We start from the raw sequence: 22250 nt of genomic DNA, 5'->3' as shown, positions 1-22250 counted from the left end.
GTGATAGACCATTAGATATTGAGAGGTTTAAACATTTGTAGTGATTTGGAAGGATGTAGTTGTTTTGTGTAGAGATGGTGAAAAGATTAAAGACTATGTCTAGGATGTGTATGGATGAGTCTTTGTGCCATTGAAAAACATTTGGTTGTCATTCCCAGAGTGAGGAAACTCTTAAGGTTACAGAAAAAGAGCGAAGAGGGAGACAGAGAATTTTATTATTTTGCTTCAGTTATTTTGACTGCAGCCTTGCTGGAACATCTTAGTCAAATTAATCAACCCCAGTACTTATTAAGCCTGGTACTTTATATACATACATACATACATAGATATATATATATATATATATATATATATATATACACACAAGATTCCCAGGCTAGTTATCAAAAGGTTTATCCAAAGGTTCTCAGGCTAGTTATGTTTAATAAAAAATAACTTATTTACCTAAATTTTAACACCATCTCCTTCAAAATAGTCACCTTGTGTAGCAGCAATACCTCAGTCCCAGTATTCCTGCCACTTTTGGAATCTGGCCTGGAAGCCATTTTCCGTAAGCGTGTCGAGGAAATTTTGCAAGTTGCTTCGGGTCTCGACAAGTGTTAAAATGACAACCTTTGAGCTGCATTTTCCTCTTTGGGAAGAGATGGAAGTCTGCAGGTGCTAAATCCGGTGAATAGGAATGGGTGCAGAAGTGATACCATGTTGTTTTTGGTGAGAAACTCACAAAAGAGGAGAGCTCGGTGAAACATCCAATTCTTCATGCTCCACAGATCCAGTCACTTTTGCCAAATGACCTCCCTCAAACACTTCAAAACATTGGTGTAGAACTCTCAATTGATGGTCTGGCTGTGGGGGATGAATTCTTGATGCACAATACCATATTTCTGGGGGTGATGATCATAGCAGGTCTTTCTTCCATTTTTAAAAAGCCCTTGCCACTTGAAACATTACATATGACCCATTGCTTTATCGCTGTAAGCTTACTGAAGGATGCTCAATGTCTCAGTAGAAGACTTGCCAAGTTTAATGCAAAATTTCACTTTAGCTTTTTGTTCCTGTTCATGACAAAATTGCAGACTACAGCATACAAGTGATCACAAAAACACAAATTTCACATCTACAAGCTTCTTTTTTACGCACATGCACAAAAATGATGACATGGGTTCATTACCAGACTCTGGTTATTTTCCCGTCAAATTGGTCCCACCCATGAATATAGATTTCAATTTGAAAAATGTTTCATGGCTATAAACAGACAACTTATTAACAGTAGTCTCATTAGCATTTGCTAATTCTGCATTTCAATACAAATCGTTTTCATTTGCTAAAACTTATAATTTCAATTCGTTGATTTAATTCCTCAGCATTTCAGGTTTTAAATAGATAAGTGCATTTCATTTTTCAAGCATTTTCTATTCAGTATTTCATGCATAACCATTGATATACTGACAATCAAACTACATTTATACAAACTACTACTTATACACAAAGTTTAACTTATCAGTATACTCCCTCTCAACTTGTGAATACTTTTAGGGTTCAGATTTGCATTAAATTTACTATATGAACCTTAACTCTTATAGAAGGTTCAGGATCTTATATCAGTCTTTTAAGACAGGGGATATTCTCATGTGGGCCTCAACTTACTTAAGAAAGTCAGGACTTTCTATCCACCATTGGATGTGTGTGTGTGAATTTGTGAATGTTACTTTAACTCCTTTGAGACTATCCAACTGATCTTGGTGAAACTTGACACGTGTGTGGAGCTTATGCCTATGAGGTCACTTACGCACTTGGAATTTCCAAAAAATTGATAATCTTCAATCAATATTGATTTTTCAATGCAAATTCTCATATGAATGTTATTTTCTGCCAAAACTTTTAAAGTTTACAACCGATTTTCTTGAAATTTTATACACAGATGGAATATGCACTAAGGATGGGTTGAGATAAATAAATTTTTATCTAGGCACTCAAGCAAAGCGTAAGATGATTTTTGATTAACTGATTAACAAAATTTGGCCTAAATTGTTGTGGGGTTCAAATGTCTATCAATTATTTCAGCATTCTCAGGTTGCTGTAACATGTATTTTCTTGACATCTGCACTTAAAATTATCCATTCTAAATGTTGCAGCATTGTGTGCTAAAACATGTATTTGTGAAACACAGTTGTCAAATTAAGTGCCTTTTCGCAAAATAATTTTCTGTTTACTTTTCAAACTTTTGTGTCCTTTTTTTCATAGCACTCCTTTACAATTCCCTTCTTGATGTTTCCATTGATTATATATTTGCAACTTTCCACTCATCTGATTGTCATTTGCCAATTCCATACGTATTTATTTGTATTATTGTTTCATGAATGAATTTGCTGACGCCTTCTTTTACCTGTCCTATGTCTTAATGTCATTTTTCGTCTGAGAGAAATTCATTGTAATGGGTACTGGGAAAATCCCTACTCCTGGGTACCTCAGCTAGTGTGTATGTGTATATATATATATATACATATGTATGTATGTATGTATATATATATTCTTTTATTTGTTTCAGTCTTTGAATGTGACCATGCTGGAACACTGCTTTTAGTTGAACAAATCGACCCCAGGACTTATTCTTTGTAAGCCCAGTACTTATTCTGTTGGTCTCTTTTGCCGAACCGTTAAGTTATGGGGGTTGTAAATATACCAACATCAGTTGTCAAGTGATGGTGGGGAGACAAATACAGATACAAATACACACATGCATTATATATTATATATGTATATATATATATATTTCATGTATATATATTATATATGTATAGGGCATCCAGCTGTAGAAACTCTGCCAAATTAGATTGGAGCCTGGTGTTGCCATCCGGTTTCACCAGTCCTCAGTCAAATCGTCCAACCCATGCTAGCATGGAAAGCGGACGTTAAACGATGATGATGATGATGATATTTAAAGGAGATTCTGTTTGTCCCACAAAACATAATTGAGACACCATCTCATTTATAAGCATGGGTGTTTTGTAGACTTTCAGACTTTAACTATAGTGATGATAATGATGATGATGATGGTGTGACCAGATCTAAAGTGCCAAAATTTTCAAAGAATCGATACCTTTCAATCTCTCTCTATTTATCTTTCTGTCTTTCTATTTGGCCGGAAATTGTTCTGTGGCAAGAATGGTCAGCATTCAAGACAATGACAACCACCACACAATCATCATCATCATTTAACGTCTGTTTTCCATACTGGCATGGGTTCGACGGTTTGACTGGGGCCTGGCAAGCCAGGAGGCTGCACCATGCTCCAATCTGATCTGGCAACGTTTCTACTGCTCAATGCCCTTCCTAATGCCTACCACTCCGAGAGTATAGTGGGTGCTTTTTTACATGCTACCAACACAGGAGCCAGCTGGGGTGAGGAGGCTGGCATCGACCATGTCCAGATGGTGCTTTTTATGTGCCACCGGCACAGGAGCCAGTCGGTGCAGGGGGGCTGGCATCGACCCCGTTTGGATGGTGCTTTTTACGTGCCACCAGCACGGGGAACCAGTCAGGCAGCACTGCCAACGACCCATGCATGTATGGTGCTTATTGTGTGCCACTAGCAGGGGAGCCAGTCATGGGGCACTGGCATCAGCCGCAACTACAATTTCCATTTGATTGTAATTAGATTTTGTTGCCTGACAATTCAAAGGTACTTTTTAAATGGGCTGGTTATACGACACTGGTGTAGGCTACGGCTGTCATCTCACTTTACTTGCCGGTCTTCTCAATCACAGCATATCTTCAGAGGTCTTGGTCTTTCATCATTACCTCTGTGAGGCCCAATGTTTGAAGGTCATGCTTCACCACCTCATCCCATGTCTTCCTGGGTCTCTCTCTTCCACAGGTTCCTTCCACTATTAGGGAGTGACACTTCTTCACACAGCTTTCCTCATCCATATGCAGCACACGACCTTACCAGTGCAGTCATCTCTCTTGCACACCACATCTGATGCTACTTATGTCCAATATTTCTCTCAGGGCGCTTACACTCTGTCATGCATGCACACTGACATTACACATCCAGCGGATCATACTAACTTCATTTCTTTCAAGCCTATGCATGTCTTCAGCAGTTATGGCCCATGTTTCACTGCTGTGTAACATGGCAGTTTGCACACATGCATCATACAATCTACCTTTCACTCTGAGCAAGAGGTCATTTGTCACCAGTAGAAGTAAGAGCTTTCTGAACTTTGCCCAGGCTATTCTTATTCTAGTGGCAACGCTCTTCGAGCATCCACCCCAACTAAAGATTTGGTCACCTAGGTCATCAGTTAGATGACTTAGTCATCAGTTTTCTGAGCACCTGCGGTGTTTACTGCTCCCTTGCATCTGCCACACACAATAGCTATCTTCCTGGTTAACCTTTCTTCGATGTTGCTGTACCTCTTATGTGTCCATAACTAACACTGGATACATCTTATGGAGTTTCTACTTACACCTTTTGTACAGATCGAGCAGGGCCATATCTACCTGAAGGGGTTTGTGATGTGTTCACCTTCCTACTTACTAGGACTTTGGTATTCGCAACACTGACTCTAAGGCCGTTTAATTCTAAACCTTGCTTCCACACCTGAAATTTCTTCTTTAGTTCTGGTAGTGATTCCACTATGAGAGCAAGGTCATCAGCATAGAGGAGTTCCCAGGGGCAACCTGTCTTGAATTCCTCTGTTATTACCTGGAGGGCTATGATGAATAAGAGGGGGCTGAGGGCTAATAAGGGATCGGGGGACCCTGTCAAAGGTTTTCTCCAAGTCAACAAAAGCCAAGTATAGGGGTTTATCTTTGACTAGGTATTTCTCCTGCAGTTGCCATACCAGAAATATAGTATCAATGCAGCTTCTACCTGGCACAATATATATATTTATTCAAGGATGGTCTGTTCTGCACAATTAAACACAGTCAATCTCTCTCTCTAATGACTGCAGCAAGTAAAAATAAAAAAAAAACTCTGGGGGTCAATACGTCCAACTAAAATTTCTTCAAGGTGGCACCCCAGCATGGCCATAATCTAATGACTGAAACAAATAAATGGTGAAAAGAAAGAAAAGATAACAAATTATAAGAGTGGGTGTTTTGTTCACTTCCACCAGCAGAGCAGAACTCTAAAGAAATGGCGCTGCTATTTTTTTTATCTGTGTCTCTCTTTCTCTCTCTCTCTAAAAGAACACACACACACACACACACACATGTGTATTCATTTATGTTTCAGATAAACCTATTTTTCTAACTTCTCCGTTCAGATATAAATATACAAATTTCTTTCACATAAGCAGAGACAATCTGACAGTGAAGCCATACACAAACAGACACAAATTCACAGTGAAACAAAAATCATCAACACACCAACAAAAAGACAACAACACAACGCCCTTCCTTTGCATTACTGTAATATAGCGTCGGAATTTCAGCAAAAACACTGACACCATTCAGCATTTGTAAATTCATTTAACTATTACTTACTGATATTTACACATCATTTGTACTTTCATTTCACTACAACTTACTGATATTCCTTATCAAAAACATTTCTCATTCCCTTAAACTACTTTTCTATATGATATACCTATTCTCCTTGCATTACTGTAACACAGTGTCCAAATTTCATTTAACTATTACTTACTGATATGTATTATCAAAACAATGTCTCATATAAAAAGACCGTCACAAAACGAACATCAAGCAAATGCATGATGTGCATCAGAAAACAAAGATAAGACATGCACATGACTTGAAGATCAGCGACAGAGAAAGAAAGCTCAACGTGCATCTGAAACTGAACATCAACGAAATGCACGACTTGCAAACAAAGAATGGCAACTCGATGTGCAGCAGAAAATGAAGATGAAAGACATGCATAACTTACAGCTAATTGTCTTCGAAAAGCATCACATTGTATGCAAGAAACAACACAAGAAACTGCAAACAGATAGCCAAGAAAAATGATATTGATCTTTCTTCTACTTCAATTATTACATAGTTTTCTCTTCTAAAAATGTACACAAGCACCTACTACACTCTCGGAGTGGTTGGCATTAGGAAGGGCATCCAGCTGTAGAAACTCTGCCAAATCAGATTGGAGCCTGGTATAGCCATCTGGTTTCACTAGTCCTCAGTCAAATCATTCAACCCATGCTAGCATGGAAAGCGGACGTTAAATGACGATGATGATGACAGGAGGAGTAAATTATACATATAATAATACATTCAATGTGGCTCTAGATAAACAGTAAAAGTAATTACCTGATCAATGACAGATTTTACTGCTAGCATTATATATATACATTATATATATATATATATATATATATTGCATCAATTGGGCAAGTGTCTTCTACTCTAGCCTCGGGCTGACCAAAGCCTTGTGAGTGGATTTGGTGGATGGAAGCTGAAAGAAGCCCATCACACACACATATATATATATATGTATGTATGTTTTTGTGTGTCTGTGCTTGTCTCCTCACCATCACAAAAGCGACTGATAGAATAATTACTAGACTTTAAAAAAATAAGTCCTAGGGTCAATTTGTTTGACTAAAACCCTTAATGGCAGTGGCCCAGCATGGCCACAGTGAAATGACTGAAACAAGTAAAAGTTAAAAGATATATATATATATATATATATATTTATATATATATATATATATATATATATATATATATAGCGACATGAATTATGTTCAACTGTTGAAAATCTGCCTCAACAAATACTGTTTGACCCATGCAAGCAGGGAAAAGTGAAAGTTAAATGATGATGGTATAAATTAGAGAAAGAGAGCAGAAAGTCTTAACAATGCAAAAAATAAAATACAGCTTTTCATTTTACCAGGCTCCTCACTACATACATATATACACCAAGTGTAAGAACATCTCCAAGTTGCTTCAAACCAAGTAGGTTGGCCAATGGACCTGACAATGTTGAAGAGTTTTTAATGAATTCAATTACACTCTGACAAATACAATCATAATTTCAATTAATAATTTTGGTTAAAAATGCATTTATATACTAAAAGAAGGGAGAGCACCATCCAATGGCCAGTAAAAAGCTTTTGACAATATTACACTCTACAATCTGGTGGTTGCAAGTCATGTACATAAGTGCTATCACCATGGTGACAGGAATAAGTTCAGTGAGAAATTTAGCTTGCAGTTAGGTGTCAATGAAGGTTTAGCTGTTGAAGCTCCATCATGTTTATTATAGTTCAGAAGGCCATAACAGAAAGGTTTAAGATTGTCTGCTCTTGAAAGCTCCTGTTTGTCAATGACCCATTTTTCTCAGCCAAATCAGTCAAAAAAATAGTTCTGAGGCCTACAAGTTAAACTAACAAAAGTGAATCAAGAGGTCTATAAGTTAATTTAGCAAAAGTGAAAGTTTTAGCATGAAAGAAAACAACATTATTTCTAACAGAGGAATAGCCATTCTCAATATTCTGAAAAGGAGCACTGTATTTTCCAACAGAAGTTAAATTTTTCAGACTAAAATTTAGTGTAAAAAAAAAAAAAGGTTTAACTTAGATAACTTTGGAGGACCAAAGATTCTATGTGAAATGCAGCAATATTTAACCCTTAGGTATTCAAATTTTTCTGTCAAATGTAAAGCTTATTTATTCACATTGTTTTGAATTAATTAGGTATTATCTTGTAGCTCCATAGTTCAATAATGTGATTGTCACATTTTTAGAATGACATAGTAGGGTAGATGTGAGAGATCAGATCTGGCTGGTTTGAACATAAAACAGTCAAAATATTTGGACCAGATATGGTCAGTTTAAATGCTGAAGAATTGAAAAGATGGTAATGATGTTTGAAGACATATATGGACTTTTTATGCCAGAAAATACAGTAGGTACATAATGTAAACAACTGGTACACAAAAAGTACTGTAAGACCACAAACAAGATGAAATCTTTCAATTTTATATTAAAAGACACCATTTTCAAAAGTCCACAAGAAATAGTTGACAGCTTGTTATTTAGATGACCTAATTAACAATAAAGTAGGATGTTGTCAAAACATAATAACCAAAGTAAGGAAAAATTCCAAAAACTAGTATTTTGTTTGCAACATAGGACTTCTCTCTTTGAACAAAGCGTAAATTGTATGATGCTTGTGTACAAAGTGTGATATTGCATGGTAGTGAAACATGAGCATGAATGAATGACAAAGCATGCAATGAACAGAGAGAGAATAAAAAAAAAATTTAAAAAAAACATCAGCTGTAGTGTGCAAGATAGAAGACTACTCTGGAGTGGATATGTAATGAACATGAAAAATGACAGAAGAAACCAGCACTAGAGAAGGATATGAAAAGTGGTGAAGTTTGATTTCAGGAAACTGGACTTCATGAATGAGATAACAATAGATAGCAACAAGTAGGAAGATGATGTACTTCAGAAAACTATCCAAAACAGGCCAGTGTAGGAAAATGAATGTAAAGTGACCTGTGTATGGGTGTATTACGTATATAACACATATATACTATATATATCATCATCATCATTTAACGTCCATGTTTCATGCTATTACATATATATATATTACATACACACACACACTAGCAGAGATACTGGATATTGTCCAAGTGTGTAATATGTAGAAACTTTTCTATTTGTTAAACTGAAGTGATTTGACTTAAAGCAAAGTGGTATGCAATACTTTTTCTAAGTAATTATTTCTGAATATTTGTTTATAGTAATACACAGACATGCCTCAATTCAAAATTTTTCAGGTTTCTATGAAGTATGAAACCTTCAAGGCTGTGTTTATTGATAATTTTAAATGTGTGGCTTAAGAAAATCCTACCTATTTGTTTTACTTTTTCGTGTAATTCTAAACTGATATGCAATGCATAAAGCAGACACATTTTTACGAAGAAAAGTGTTTCATTCAGCAAGAGATCTGGGGAGACAACGTTTCTTGTTCTGTGGTTTGGTGCTCAGATAAAAAGCTATCTGCATGGAGCTGACCATGAGGGAAACATAGACTTGTCAGCTTAATACTAGCAATTCTGACCAACTGCTTCTGAGAGTTGTTGATGATCAGAGGCAAAGAGAGTGTCACTGGAAACTGAAAGAACTTGAATAGAAATAGTATGTCTGATGGGATGGGGTAAATGTGTGAAAGGTAGATATCTCCCTTAGAACAACCAGTCCAAATAGAGACTTCGACTCTGATCAAATGCAGCATAAGTGTCTGAGCATTTTGAATCATTACATAGTTTTAGTGTAGATTTTGTATCCAAATTTTGTAGCAGATTGTGAAGAGGGACACTAGTGCTAAAGAGAATCAATAAATTCTGTTGAAAAGTTGGCAGCATCATAAATGTCAGGTTCTGTGTGAACTGATTTATGCTGTATGAATTGGATTGGCACATGATGGATAACAGTGGTATTATATCCAGTACAATGTCACTTTCAGAAGCCAGGATAAAATTTCTCAAAACACATTGAAGAATATTCAAAATTTTTTTTTTGTTTTCTTAGCATGTTGACATCACTTTCAGAATCAACAGATTACTAATCATTGTCCCTCACAAAAGTAAAACTTTTGCAAAGTACAATGTGGCGATATCACTATAATGAGCAGCGTTCATGTTAGCAGAAAGATGAACTTTTACCTCTCATCAAACATATATTTCTTTGGGGTATGCTATCAACTCAGCTGCAGGATGACTAGCATAATTTGCCAAAAATCATCGGACAGCAAGACTATAATATAACTTCATTCGTGATGTTAGTGACACCTAAAGTGAGCATGATGCCTTAAAAATGCAAGTCTGTGTGACATTGTGCACTCTTACTTTTAGCCTGGCCTGCTTCAGAACATCTGCCTGCCTAGATCATTTGCCAACATTGCACATAAGACTATCTGTGCACAAGTTTGACTGGTAACGTAAAAGTATAATGAGCAGTCCTACTACATGTAAGCAAAGAAGCAGCAATTCCAGGTGAGGCCACTGTAATATCAATCTGCTTGAGCAAACAAAATTTTTTGCTAAAAATCAATAAGTTTTGCTCGTTCCACCTCAGCATAAAGAAAAAATACTCTTCCTGAGCCAGATGTCACCAATTCTTTGATCCTTGTATAAGCTTGTCATGACTGAACTTTCAAACAACTGCAATTTTTAGGTAAAAGCTATTGTAACTTGATGCGGTGGTTTATTCATATTTGTTGGTGTGGTTACAGTTTCTTGTTTGTGTATTCAGTACCTCTATTTTGGTGCCTCTTTGTTGGTTATTTCTTGTGATCAAGTGTTTATGTTTATAGAACTTGGTGATAAGAGTGAAAATTTGGGTACTTTGCGTTAGTTTATTTTTATTGGGCCATTTATTGAATTCATCTGTTTATCTAATATATAAAATGGACTTCCACAGCTTTAGCTTACCAATTTCAGTCAATCAGAGTCTATGAAGACATTAGCCCAAGATGACATGCAATAATATCACATTGGAAACCATGTGCTTGTGAAACAAACTTCTTAACCAAACAACCAAGCCTGAAAATCAAGTCATGGTGAGTGAGTGAGTGAGTGAATGAATAAATGAATGAGTGTGTGAGTGTGTTGTGTGTGTACATCTGTGTATGTCTATATAAAGCTCTTCCTGACAGATGCAAAACTTCAGAAATGTCACTACCAACTTTGGTATGAACGATAGGTACAGAATGATTTTTAAGTTGCTAGAGTAATGAGATTAGATGTTTACAAGGGGTATGTTCATGGGAGCTTCAGCTGGATTCTTTGCAGGCAAGGAACAAGGTAGATATTTTTCTGGATGGGTAAAGTAGAGACATATTGTATATAGAAAATGGACTTAGTAATTAAGAGTAAAAGAAATAAGTAAGCTTCAACCAGTTGTAGGTAACACAATAAGAAACTGTGATCTTTAAATATGTACTATAATCAGAACTTAGTGGTGAGTAAAAGGACATTCTGTGAGTTTGTTTTTTTTTTTTGTTTTTTTTGTGAAATACCTCCATAGTACATTATCACAGCTGGTAACTCTAATGGGTATATTGGAAATACCAAGTTGGCTACTCTGATGTAAAAGGTGGTTATAGATATGGTACAAGGAATGAAGAGAGGTCAAGGCTCTTGGAGTTCTGTGATGTAAATGATCAAACTATTTGTAACACTAGCTTCAGGAAACCCAACAGTCATCTGATCACCTGAACATCATATTAACCAGGAAATGAGATGGGCAAATAGTTGCAAGTACCAAGTCTTTCCAAGTGAAGAATGCACCACTCAATAGCATGTCCAGTAAGTTCACTGTTATCAATTCACTGCAGGGACACTGTCATTAAGTTACCTTATTTTTTCAATAAAATAGTTTTTAACTATTAATGGTGAGATACTATGGATATATTTTCTCGGTGAACTTTCCTCACAGTCAACTTTCTTCATGATGAATTGATGGCAGTGAACTTACCTATAATCACTCAACAGACCAGTGATTAGTGGTATGGAAAATAAAAATTAAACAGACTCAGAGGCACAAGACAGTCTGGAGTAGGAAGCTATGGGAGATGAAAATATCCTTTAGCTATATCTAAGTTCTGAGAAATATTAGGTTAGTTGATACCTACAGCTAAAATGAGATGATGAAGACTTATAACATAAAAGTCAAGCTTCAAACTAGGTAGAAGTTAGTGGTGAAGTAGATAGAGCTATAAAAGCTGAAAGACTGACCTGGAAAGAATGAAAGAAAAACATGGTAAAGAACAATATTAGATAACGAGGGAAAAAAAGCTAGATGTAAGGTATTCTTAGTAAAATAAGATGGAATTAAGAGATTTGTTGATGTTCTGCAATGAGGGAATCACAGGCATAACTTGTTCTAGATTACACATCAATGTATCAAATATGCATACTTATATATATGCACATATGCATACATATATATTATATATATATATGTATGTATATATATGCATGGTAAATGAAAGATGGAAGATATGAGAATTTTTATTAATCACAACAATTGTTTCAACACATCTAGCATTGATCCCTCATGGGTGGGATACTTGACAACTGGTTCAAGAGCATCCAGCGGTGCAGATGTGTCTCTTCAGGTGACAAATAGATATAACATGTTAAAATAAGTTCCGTAATATATATATATATATGATTTTGTTATAAGGATTCTTGAGAATAATCAAGACACATCAACTCATAAAACGCCAGATGGCTTGGTATGATAACAGAGCTTACAGTGAAATAAACAACATTGAAGACATTAAGTGTTGGTAGGACACCATAAATATGCAAGTACCAAATCCAATATAAACCATAGGTCCAACACAGTGGTGAGTCTTTGGGTGTGGCATAGGGATAAATATATGTACAAACATACAAATATTGTTGGTGAAAAGTGTGTATGGTATGATAGCAGTGCAGTTACCCTCACTGATGAAGAATGAAAGAAATGTTACTATGAAAGGTGAATGAAAGATTTTACAGCTGTATTATTGAAAGAGCCATTAAGCATATGAAGGCTTTGAAACTAGTCAAACCACTAGACACAGTTGGCACTGAAAATACTCAAAAACTTAAGAAGTAGGGCATACCTTAGTCATTCACATGTTCTATTAGATAGAGCAAAGAAGGAGACATCGACAATGACTGGTGTAAAAGTATCATCCTCAACTGTTACAAAGATAAACAAGCTGCTTCTGAAAGAAATGACTACAGAGGACAATTGAAGGACCAAGTTGTGATCCTATGGGAAGAGTTATAGGAAAGCTAAGGGGGAACAAAATTACTTAGATGAGTTACAATTTGGGTTTGTGCCAGGGGCGGTTACTACTGACACTACTGAAACAACTGTTTAGAAGTTGTTAACTAAGTGCAAGCCCAAACATCTAGTACTCATTGACAAAGCATCATGCTCTGTTGTCTGGAGGTCAAGATAAATGGCTTAAGAGAACCATGCAAGCTTTGAACAGAGATGCTGTCAGCAAGGTAAAAATTATCATTGAGGTCAATATGGAATTTGGTAGCAGGTAGATGTACATCAGGGCTTCATTCTTATACTCATACAGTTTACTATAATACCTCGGACCAAAACAGAGGAGTTCAGGACTGGTTGATTGCATGCAAACAACTTAATTCTTGTAGCTGAATCAAATGAAAAAGTGTGAGACTTTTAAATTAGTAAGAAAAGATATTAGGGATTCAAAACTGTGTAAACCTGGGAAGTGGCCATGGTCAATAAATGGAAATGGTATTGGTAGGATTTCTACACAGTGTACCTAATATAAGGTGTGAATGTGCAAGAGATACTGTAGCAGTACAGACTGACAGAGAAAAATCTACCGATCTAGTTAATACTTTCTCTTATCTACATGACTTAAACTGTAATGGAGGAGGCTGCACAGAAAGCATAATAATATCTGAAGTAAGAAAGGGATAAAAAGAAAAGTTCAAGGATATAATAATCGAACTGGTAACAAAGGGATGTTTTTTACATGTAAAATGCAGATTGCATGATGCTTGCATACAAAGTGCAATGCTACATAGTAGCAGTATCACACTTTAAATGTAACTGATGTGCAAAGGTCATAAAGTAATGAGGCAAGCATGCTTCCTTGACTGAATAATGCTAATGTGCATAAACAATGGAGTGCAAATAGGTACAAGAAGAATCAGCTGTAGTGAGCAAGAGAGAATACTGAGTTAGTATAGAGAAAGGACACATATGAAGGGTGACTGTTGGGTATAGAAATGTTGAACAATCCGAGAGACGAAAACACTGGGAGAAAATGATGTGGACTGATATCAGAAGCCCAACTTCATGAAGGGAATGACAAGGGACCATTAGAAAATGCATATAAATTTATGATGATTTGATTCATACACATACATATCTGTGTATCTACATGCATATCTGTATGTGTGCATATATAGATATAAGTAAATGTGTGTGATGATAGATACGATAATACATAGGTGTCTGGATATATGCATACATACATATGTAAGATATATATATGCATACATATACATATATATGCAAGCATGTATATGCATACATACAAATGCATATATATATATATATGCACACATCCATTTTCTGTGCTTGCATGTGTTGGGTACATCTCTCATACAATATCTGAATACTTGTTGCAGAGCTTGGTCATCTGCTGAGGTAACCTTTTTTACTGGTTCTGACCCATCAAATGTTTATATGAGCACAATCTTTTCCTGTGTGTATCACATCTGATTGCTATTTTAAACCATGTTTTTTCTATCAGCTCATTTGTGCTCAATCCATTTATATGCGCTAACATTAAACATCTAGCTATGTTCATCTCTTTTCTCTGTATGCATTCTTCACGTTCAGCAACTTGTGACAGCTTATCCTTTCCTCATTTTTCTTAGTACCAGCAATAAGTGCAATGCTATCACTCTGTACATAATTTACTCCCAGTGACTTGATTCTCACTGACACACTACTTGCAATCCAGATCACTTCATACGTCTCTGATACTCTTGTCTAAGAACATTGGCAAACCACTTAATTTTAGCTTCCCATCTATGCTTAGTGTACCTCACTTTTAGTAGCTTGATACTATTCTATACTCCCTCCTTTCTATCAACTGCAGCATTCCACCACCAAGTCACATGCTATTTCATCAACATATCTGGCTGTAGCATATAGCAGGTTTTTCAGAAAAATTTCATTGTCCGCTTTTAGTCAAATGTGGCAACTCGTGCTTCCTTCATTTTATATTTGACTGCAGGATCCTTCAGCTTCCATACTTTTATTCTCTAGATTGCCTAGTGTATTTAATGCCATCTAACTTTTGACTATCTCAAGTGGTACATTCTTCACTAGGGAAAGTATTCACAAACTATTTGTCTATCCCATTTCATAGTGGGTATGACTAACTACCTTATGCATTTTCCAAATTTGTAGGTGACCTGGTAGCTGTCAAGTTTCCTAAAATCAGTGGTACAAATAGTTGCATTATTTGTATCCCAGAACTCCAAAGCTTTAATCCGTATTCATTCCTTGTATGATGTCAACAGTTTTCATGTATGAAAGAGTAGCTATTATTATGTTGCCCAATAAGACATCAAGCTGGCAGAATCATTAGCACACCATGCAAAATGCTCAGCAGCATTTTGTCTGTCATTACATTTTGAGTTCAATTTCTGCCATGGTCTACTTTATCTTTCATCCTTTCAGGGTCAATAAAATAGGTACCAGTTGAGTACTGGAGTTGATATAATCAGCTTGTCTCCTCTCCCGAACTTACTGGCTACGTACCAAAATTTGAAACTACTATTATGTTGCCCAGTATATCCATCCATTAAAGTCACCCACTGTCATGTTGTGTGCAACTAAGCTAAGCTTAATTATTCTCTCACATATTCTTACCTCTCAGAATATATAACACTATTTTCCAGTAAACATATGCCTATTCTAGTCACCAAATAACTGTTACCTTCTTGGAAGAATCTGTTCTTATTTTACCTCTTGTATACAGTAGATATCTCACATCCATTTTAAAATCTTTTCAGTTTCTCCAGACCTTTTTCATCATACTAACATTGATAGTGACACCTGAGAGGAAAATGGATACTTTCATTACTGTATTTATTTTGAGATGCTCAATTACTTTAAATATAACAAAGAATTTAGTAAAATAACTTGGTTATCATTAAGCTACTGTTAGGAACATAAATTGTGACTAAGGTTTGGTGGAAGATTTTAATTCAAACCTAAGGAAAACAAGATATTTGTACTCAGAGCCAGAGGTGGTTTCAGCCGGGTTGGTAATGAAAGGGTTAAAGAATTTATGCAATTGATTCATGATGATCAAGAGGTTCTCACACAAGGCCTGGTTGCCATTGCATTAGTTTGTAGACTATTTATTTGGAGTTACTTCTGGAGTTCACATACATCTCCCATATAAAGTTTCATTCTGGGTTATTGGTCTCCTAGATGGGCTGCATTTACTTATGACTGATGAACACATGTCTCAAACTACACCAGTCAGGATCACACAGGCAATCATATAAAAGCTCCCTTACTATCAAATATTGTCATTTAAAGTGGGGCTAATAGGAGAAACAGCAGCTGATCATACTTTTTACAATTGGGGTAGAGTTCTGCTCACGAATACCTCTCTCATACCATGTATACTTGTATATGTGTGTCTATATATATATATATATATATATATATATGAGCCAACAGACAGACTCCAAAGAGACTGGTTTCTGTTTGCATCAACAAAACTTATATTATTTAGTAAAACTGACAAAAAGAGTACAGTGAACTTGCTGTGTGGAGTGAAAAATCCATCATTTAAGACAGTTGGAAATTCATGAGAGACAGCAGAGTTTTATGCATACAATATATATATACACATGCATGCACACACACACATACATCATAATCATCTTTACATTTACTTTTCATGGGTTCAACAAGTTGTCATATTCAATGTCAGTTTTTATTCTGAGTCTCCAAGACAAGTCAGAGGACCATATTTCACTCAACCATTCTATTTTTGTCATGGTTTCAGAGGCTGGATGATCTTCCTAATATAAACCACTTTACAGAGCATACTGAGTGCATTTGAATGCAACACCAATACAAGAAACATTGCTATGTTTACAGACAAACTTGAGGGCCCTCTTGATGCTACATTGTCTCTGTTCATTTTCTAACCACTTTACAAAGTGAAACTACGATGATAAAAACAGTGATTGTCATGAGAGGATGGTAGAGGCGGGAGTAATGGAAAAATGTTGAAGTAAGAATATTAGAAGAGAATAGTGTGATGGTGCAGTGGATAGGAAAGGAAATGAACAATAGAGATGACTTTATGTTTATATACAAGGTTATTTCAAGTTCAAATATGCTCAGGGTATATTTGAACCTGTAAGAAAGCTATTCACTGTGTTTTGTCATGGAGAAAATTTCTCACTGTAGCAAAATGGTGTAAATACACCTAAAATCAGCTCACAGTGCCACCCAGACTGGGAAACTTTGAAAGGTGTATTTACATCATTTGTCTACAGTCAGAAATTTTCTCCATAACAAAACACAATGAATGGCTTTTTTACGGGCTCGAATATGCCCCAAGTATATTTGAGCTGGTAATAACCTTGTATTTATACACATCACTGCTTGGTGCTGCTACCCTGGGACCTTATGTTAATCCCTGAAGTTTATTCTTTTAAGTATAAATACTCATTTCTGTACAAGGCATGCCAGGTAGTTAAAACATTGTCAACTTATCTATATTAGAAGTTCTGTGCATATCTACCCTCACGCATTACGTGATTCTCAAGTTCTCATATTTGGAAAACCATGTTCCCTTGTACAGCCTTGATGCTGATTTTCTTTTCTTTTGGTCTGGAGAAAGGAACTGTACCTGTGACCTTTGCAGTCCCTTTGAGATTGGCAACACTGATGTAGTAGATGCTCTAGAATGACTGCAAGTTGATAACTAGAGATAAAAACATGAACTGGGAGGGGATTTCCAGTAGGATGATGCTCTGTGGAAGAAAGATTGTGTATAGTAATTAATGGGAAGCCTATAAAGGTTAGACACAATATGGGTGATGAAAAGAGGGGAAATAAGTGAATTAGGTGGGCCACTGTAGTAGCAGTAGAAAAGCATGAAGAGAGAGTACATCTGAAGGAGAGACTAATGCAACTTCATGTCAATCAATTGGGTGTTTTTTGATGTTCTTTTTCAATAATGCAGATGTTTGTGTGTGCTGCACCATCCCAACAGAAAGAATCTGACTTAGTTGAATCAAATCATGTTATGAAGCTTGAATGTTACTCATCTTCAACAGTCCTAACTATTTCGTTCACAAATCTGGGATGGTGCAATCCTTGTAAACTCATATTCTAGTACATACACTCTTATATTCTAGACTACATTAAATAAATAAATAAATAATAAAAAACAATGCTCGCTAAAGTTTTCTCCATTTGCTTTTTTTTTTTTAAGCAGTACTTACAACAAAGGAGCCTCTATGTAATCTTTCTGCTTGCTAGAAATAGCAGCCAAATTTTCTTCAAATCACACTCATTATATTAAAAAGGGAGATACACATTAGATAATGCAGTCTTAGATATCCTCAAAAAATTGAGACGGTTATGGCTGAAATGATGTTGATTAATAATGATTTGTTTGATTAGACCCACACCTAAACAACAGTTACTAGCATAATGAACTCGGTATAACTAAACTTGCTAACTGAATGCCACCACTCACTGAAGTCACTTGTTTAAAATTCATCACCCCTCTGCTACTTACCACCACCACTACGTGTTTTCCTATAACATAACTGACCATTACAATTTCAAACTGAATATTAATTGTGTTAACCACACCCAGCTGTTCCTATTTAATAGTAAAGAGAAATTAAACGCATTTGGAAAAAACAAAAACAAACAGTCTCTCGCAACCCGCTTTCTTTATTTTATTCCTAGCAACTATATCTGCGGAATGATACCAGAACTCTTCAAGAAGTAATTTAATAAATGATCAAGGTTTTGCAGTTATGCTACCCAAGATCAAAGATTTTAACGGTAAAGAAAAAACTTAGAGACACTTTCTTAAAATCTACGTCCTTCCCTTTTAATTGTAAACAAAACACTGATATCGAAAAATAAATTTCTGTCTGTTAGCACACACACACATTATTATCATATATATAATTTATAAATGTGTGAGTGTATGTGCACTAAGAGGAGTGGATCGTACTCAGACACAGAAATTTACCGAGATCTAAGAGAATGTTTCCATATATTAAAGACGAGCATTCAGAAAAGGGAAGAAGATTGCAAAGAAAGTACCTCCTGATAAATTCTTGTCAGAGACCTTAATGTAAACCAATGAGTATGACATGGTGTCAATGCTCTCAAATGCACTGGCATAAAACACGTAGTCTAGGCCAAAAGCCAATGAAACTATTATAGAAATAGTTCAATCGGGAGAGTGCATGGATCATTGATAATACTGAAGAATTAATTGTAAACTAATGATGAAAGTCAATACCTGGTTCCAGTTTAAGATTTGTAATCACTTCGGTTGACTAACATGAGAAAGGCAAACATGTCACATTCACATCCCTTCCTGTCACATATGAAGCATGATGTTTACATAGCAGAGTGGCCGAAGAATTACTGAATGGAGAAAATGTGCAAACTTCACATCTTTCTGCCTCTTTTCATCGCAGAAAATAGAAGAACAATAATACTGGCAAACTGGGAAAGCAGTTAAAACATTCAGCTTGATTTGTTGTGGTTTAGCCCCAGGTCAGCTGCTCAAAATGACCTGTGGTTCAAAAGCGTTTCGGTCGTTACTATGCAGTCTTATTTTTAAACACAATATTTCTTACATTTCATTATCCATTATGTCCTTCCCGTTTAAGATTACTATTATTATTATTAAGCAGAGTGGTTTGAGAAAGATTAAGTTGCAATTTCTAGCAGGTCGAGTGACCACATAGACGCAAGCTCCCTCGTGGTTTCTTTTGTAAACACAAGAGTTTAGATATATTGAGGAAAAGGCATGCAGATAACATAGATGCCTTGTTGATTGCACTAAATATTATTATGGTTTCTGCATATCTGACTCAAATATTAAAAATAACAATAAAACAAAACAAAAATTAAGAGGACTGATTATGAAAGAGGGTGTTTTAGAATGCACAGAAATGATTGTCAGAGATGTGAGAATTAAACGCCATAATATTTTATACACTTTTATACACAAGATCACCTCAAACTAATCAATATAGAAAAGCAAAGAAAATGAAGTCAATAACATACAGCATTCTTTTCATGAAATTATTAAAGTTTTACAAGTAAACATGGAAGTTTTTCGTTGTTGCTTTTTAAAAACTATACCAAATAACATTGGTTTTAAAGGGGGAGAAGTTAGGAAAGCTACGTCAATAAATATAAGTTCTAGCTAATAATTACACTGACATTTTCGTATTAAAATAATTTTGAATACAGAAATATCTCGAAAATGGACAAGCGGATATATGCAATAAACGGCGACGATAACTATCTACATAATTCATTCTAATTATAAACATTTGAATAAATTTATTGAAATATTTAAGCAGTTAAAGAACAATGCAATGTCAGTGACGTGAATGAAAATACACTGCATATAAGCAGTACAGGAGACAATGTTGCTTTAATTTATTTACTAAATAAACAAAAACCTATATACGAAAAGAATAAATCTGGCAATGCAATAATCACGTGGTGTGTTAATGAAAGCACTATCGGAAGAAAAAGTGTATAAAATATTATGGCGTTTAATCCTACAGTTTATTGCTATTCCTTACATAATTTTTATCGCTGATAAACATATATAAAATCTAAGACTACCTTTTACACATATGTGTATGTGTATTTTTGAAGGGTATCTTGGAATATAGTGACACGTCAGTCAGGTGTACAAAAAATGGGGTGGGGGTAAAAAAAATAATAAAACGGAAATATATACGAAGAATGTAAATAAATAATAATAAATCGATCGGAAATACCGAGCGATTTAGGGTCTGAATCTGTTTGCAAACTGGGTGACTAAAACTTCATGACAGATGTTAGGAAAATTTTCGTGATAGTTGCAACAGAAATATATTAAAAGCTAATTAAGCTGTTGCAGTTGAACGGTTCAAGCGAGATAGACAATAAAGTGGAATGGTGCATAAACAGGGGTAGCACAAAGTCAGCTTGACTGCGACATGATTCGAAAATCAACATTTGCGAGCCAAGAGAAAACAAATAAATAATATTTATGACGTTATAATGAAAAATCGGCAACAAATAGATCTATATCATTTATAAAACACACGCACATTATTACAAAACACATATACAATTATATATATATATATATATATATATATATATATATATATATATATATATATATATAGATATATATACAGAATGGTTTTGTTTCAGAAAATATAAGATCATAATAAGGAAAAATGATCGTAAGCAAGACAACTCTAAAAAACAAACAAAACAAATCAATCATGGGAGTAAAAGTTAAAGCTATAAAGATTTTAAAAGTTGTCTCGACTTTTATTAGCATACGTGTCTAGCAAGTTTTGTTGTTTGTTAGTTAGTTGATTGGTTAAGGGGGATGAAAAACTGAATATAGGGTACTAATCTAGACTGAAATTATTTGTATGTTAGCAACAAAACAAAAGAAGTGAAATGTTCAACAAACATATTTGTAGACTAAGCAAGGGGAAAAAAGAATCCGTTTCCATCGTAAGTGATTTAGTGAAGTCCAGCACAGACTGGCGGGGCGTGGAAAGTAAATGCCTGTTTAAGTCAAGTTTCTTTTTAAAAAGGCTCACAGGACAACTGCATGCAACCATTAATATGTATTTCCCCAGACTGTCTCAGAAATAAAATGTATTTTTGAAATGAACTAATATATCCAACGAATATCGTAATGTGAAATTAATTAGCGATTTAAAAATAAAAATAAGAAAGATAACCAAACTTTAGAGAAAAAATAAATTCATAAATAAATATACATAAAAGAGCAGGAATACTAATAACGAAAACAATTCCTGGGTAGTTACAGCTAAAATATAACGAGGTGGAGAATATTAGTAGCAGTGAGAGCAAGAAAAAAGAAGAAGTAACGTCCCCGGGGTTACGTGTGTATGAAATGGTATTCGTATATAGGTATGTACGTAATAGACAAGGAGCGAGCACTTGGTTAAGGCAGACATGTATGCATCCTTAAAACAAGCAACCAGTTGATGCATTCGGAATTGCAGAATATAGAGGATAAGGTGAAAGGATTTTTACTCACTGCTGTCTAAATGCATTGTCCCTATCTGCAACATTTGTACTGTGCAGATGATCCGTATTTCGGTCCGCCATCATATAAACATCAATGCGGGACTGCTGCTTACTTCATACTCCTCACTCCAAGGTAGATCTGTGTGTACGAAGGTGAGCGCGTTCAGTGGTGAAAGATAGAGAGAAAAAGAGAGAGTGAGGGGTGTATAGCGCGGGAAAGAACGCGTGAAGTATAGAGTGAGGGAGTGAACAAGGCAACGAGGAACTAAAATTGAATAGACCATGTGAAGGAATTGCGACGGCTTGTTTAACTGAGGTTAAGCCAAACCGAAAAAATATACCGAGGAAATTATACAAGCATACACTGCTGTACCTTTGTGGAGAAACATTGGT

The 22250-nt window shown here is 35.5% G+C and overlaps 1 protein-coding gene across 7 annotated transcripts in view; it reads right to left on the bottom strand.

The window, feature by feature from the left end:
- The window catches only part of LOC106868443 (uncharacterized), a 79843-nt gene extending 57882 nt beyond the window's left edge, over nucleotides 1-21961 (bottom strand). For all 7 annotated transcript variants that reach the window (XR_016243893.1, XR_016243888.1, XM_089361236.1 and 4 more), the window contains exon 1: nucleotides 21868-21961. Coding sequence is in view for 2 of the 7 variants with exons in the window: in XM_052971894.2 (XP_052827854.1) it covers nucleotides 21868-21941 (74 nt within the window). In the remaining 5 variants the exon portion in view is untranslated. The remainder of the gene's footprint in view (nucleotides 1-21867) is intronic.
- Nucleotides 21962-22250: the final 289 nt, after the last annotated feature.

Source organism: Octopus bimaculoides, chromosome 1 (genome assembly GCF_046866305.1).
Source record: "Octopus bimaculoides isolate indiv1 chromosome 1, ASM4686630v1, whole genome shotgun sequence".
NCBI lineage: Eukaryota > Metazoa > Mollusca > Cephalopoda > Octopoda > Octopodidae > Octopus > Octopus bimaculoides.
Note: the sequence above shows the minus strand (reverse complement) of the source record. Positions and strands in the feature narration are given on the sequence as shown.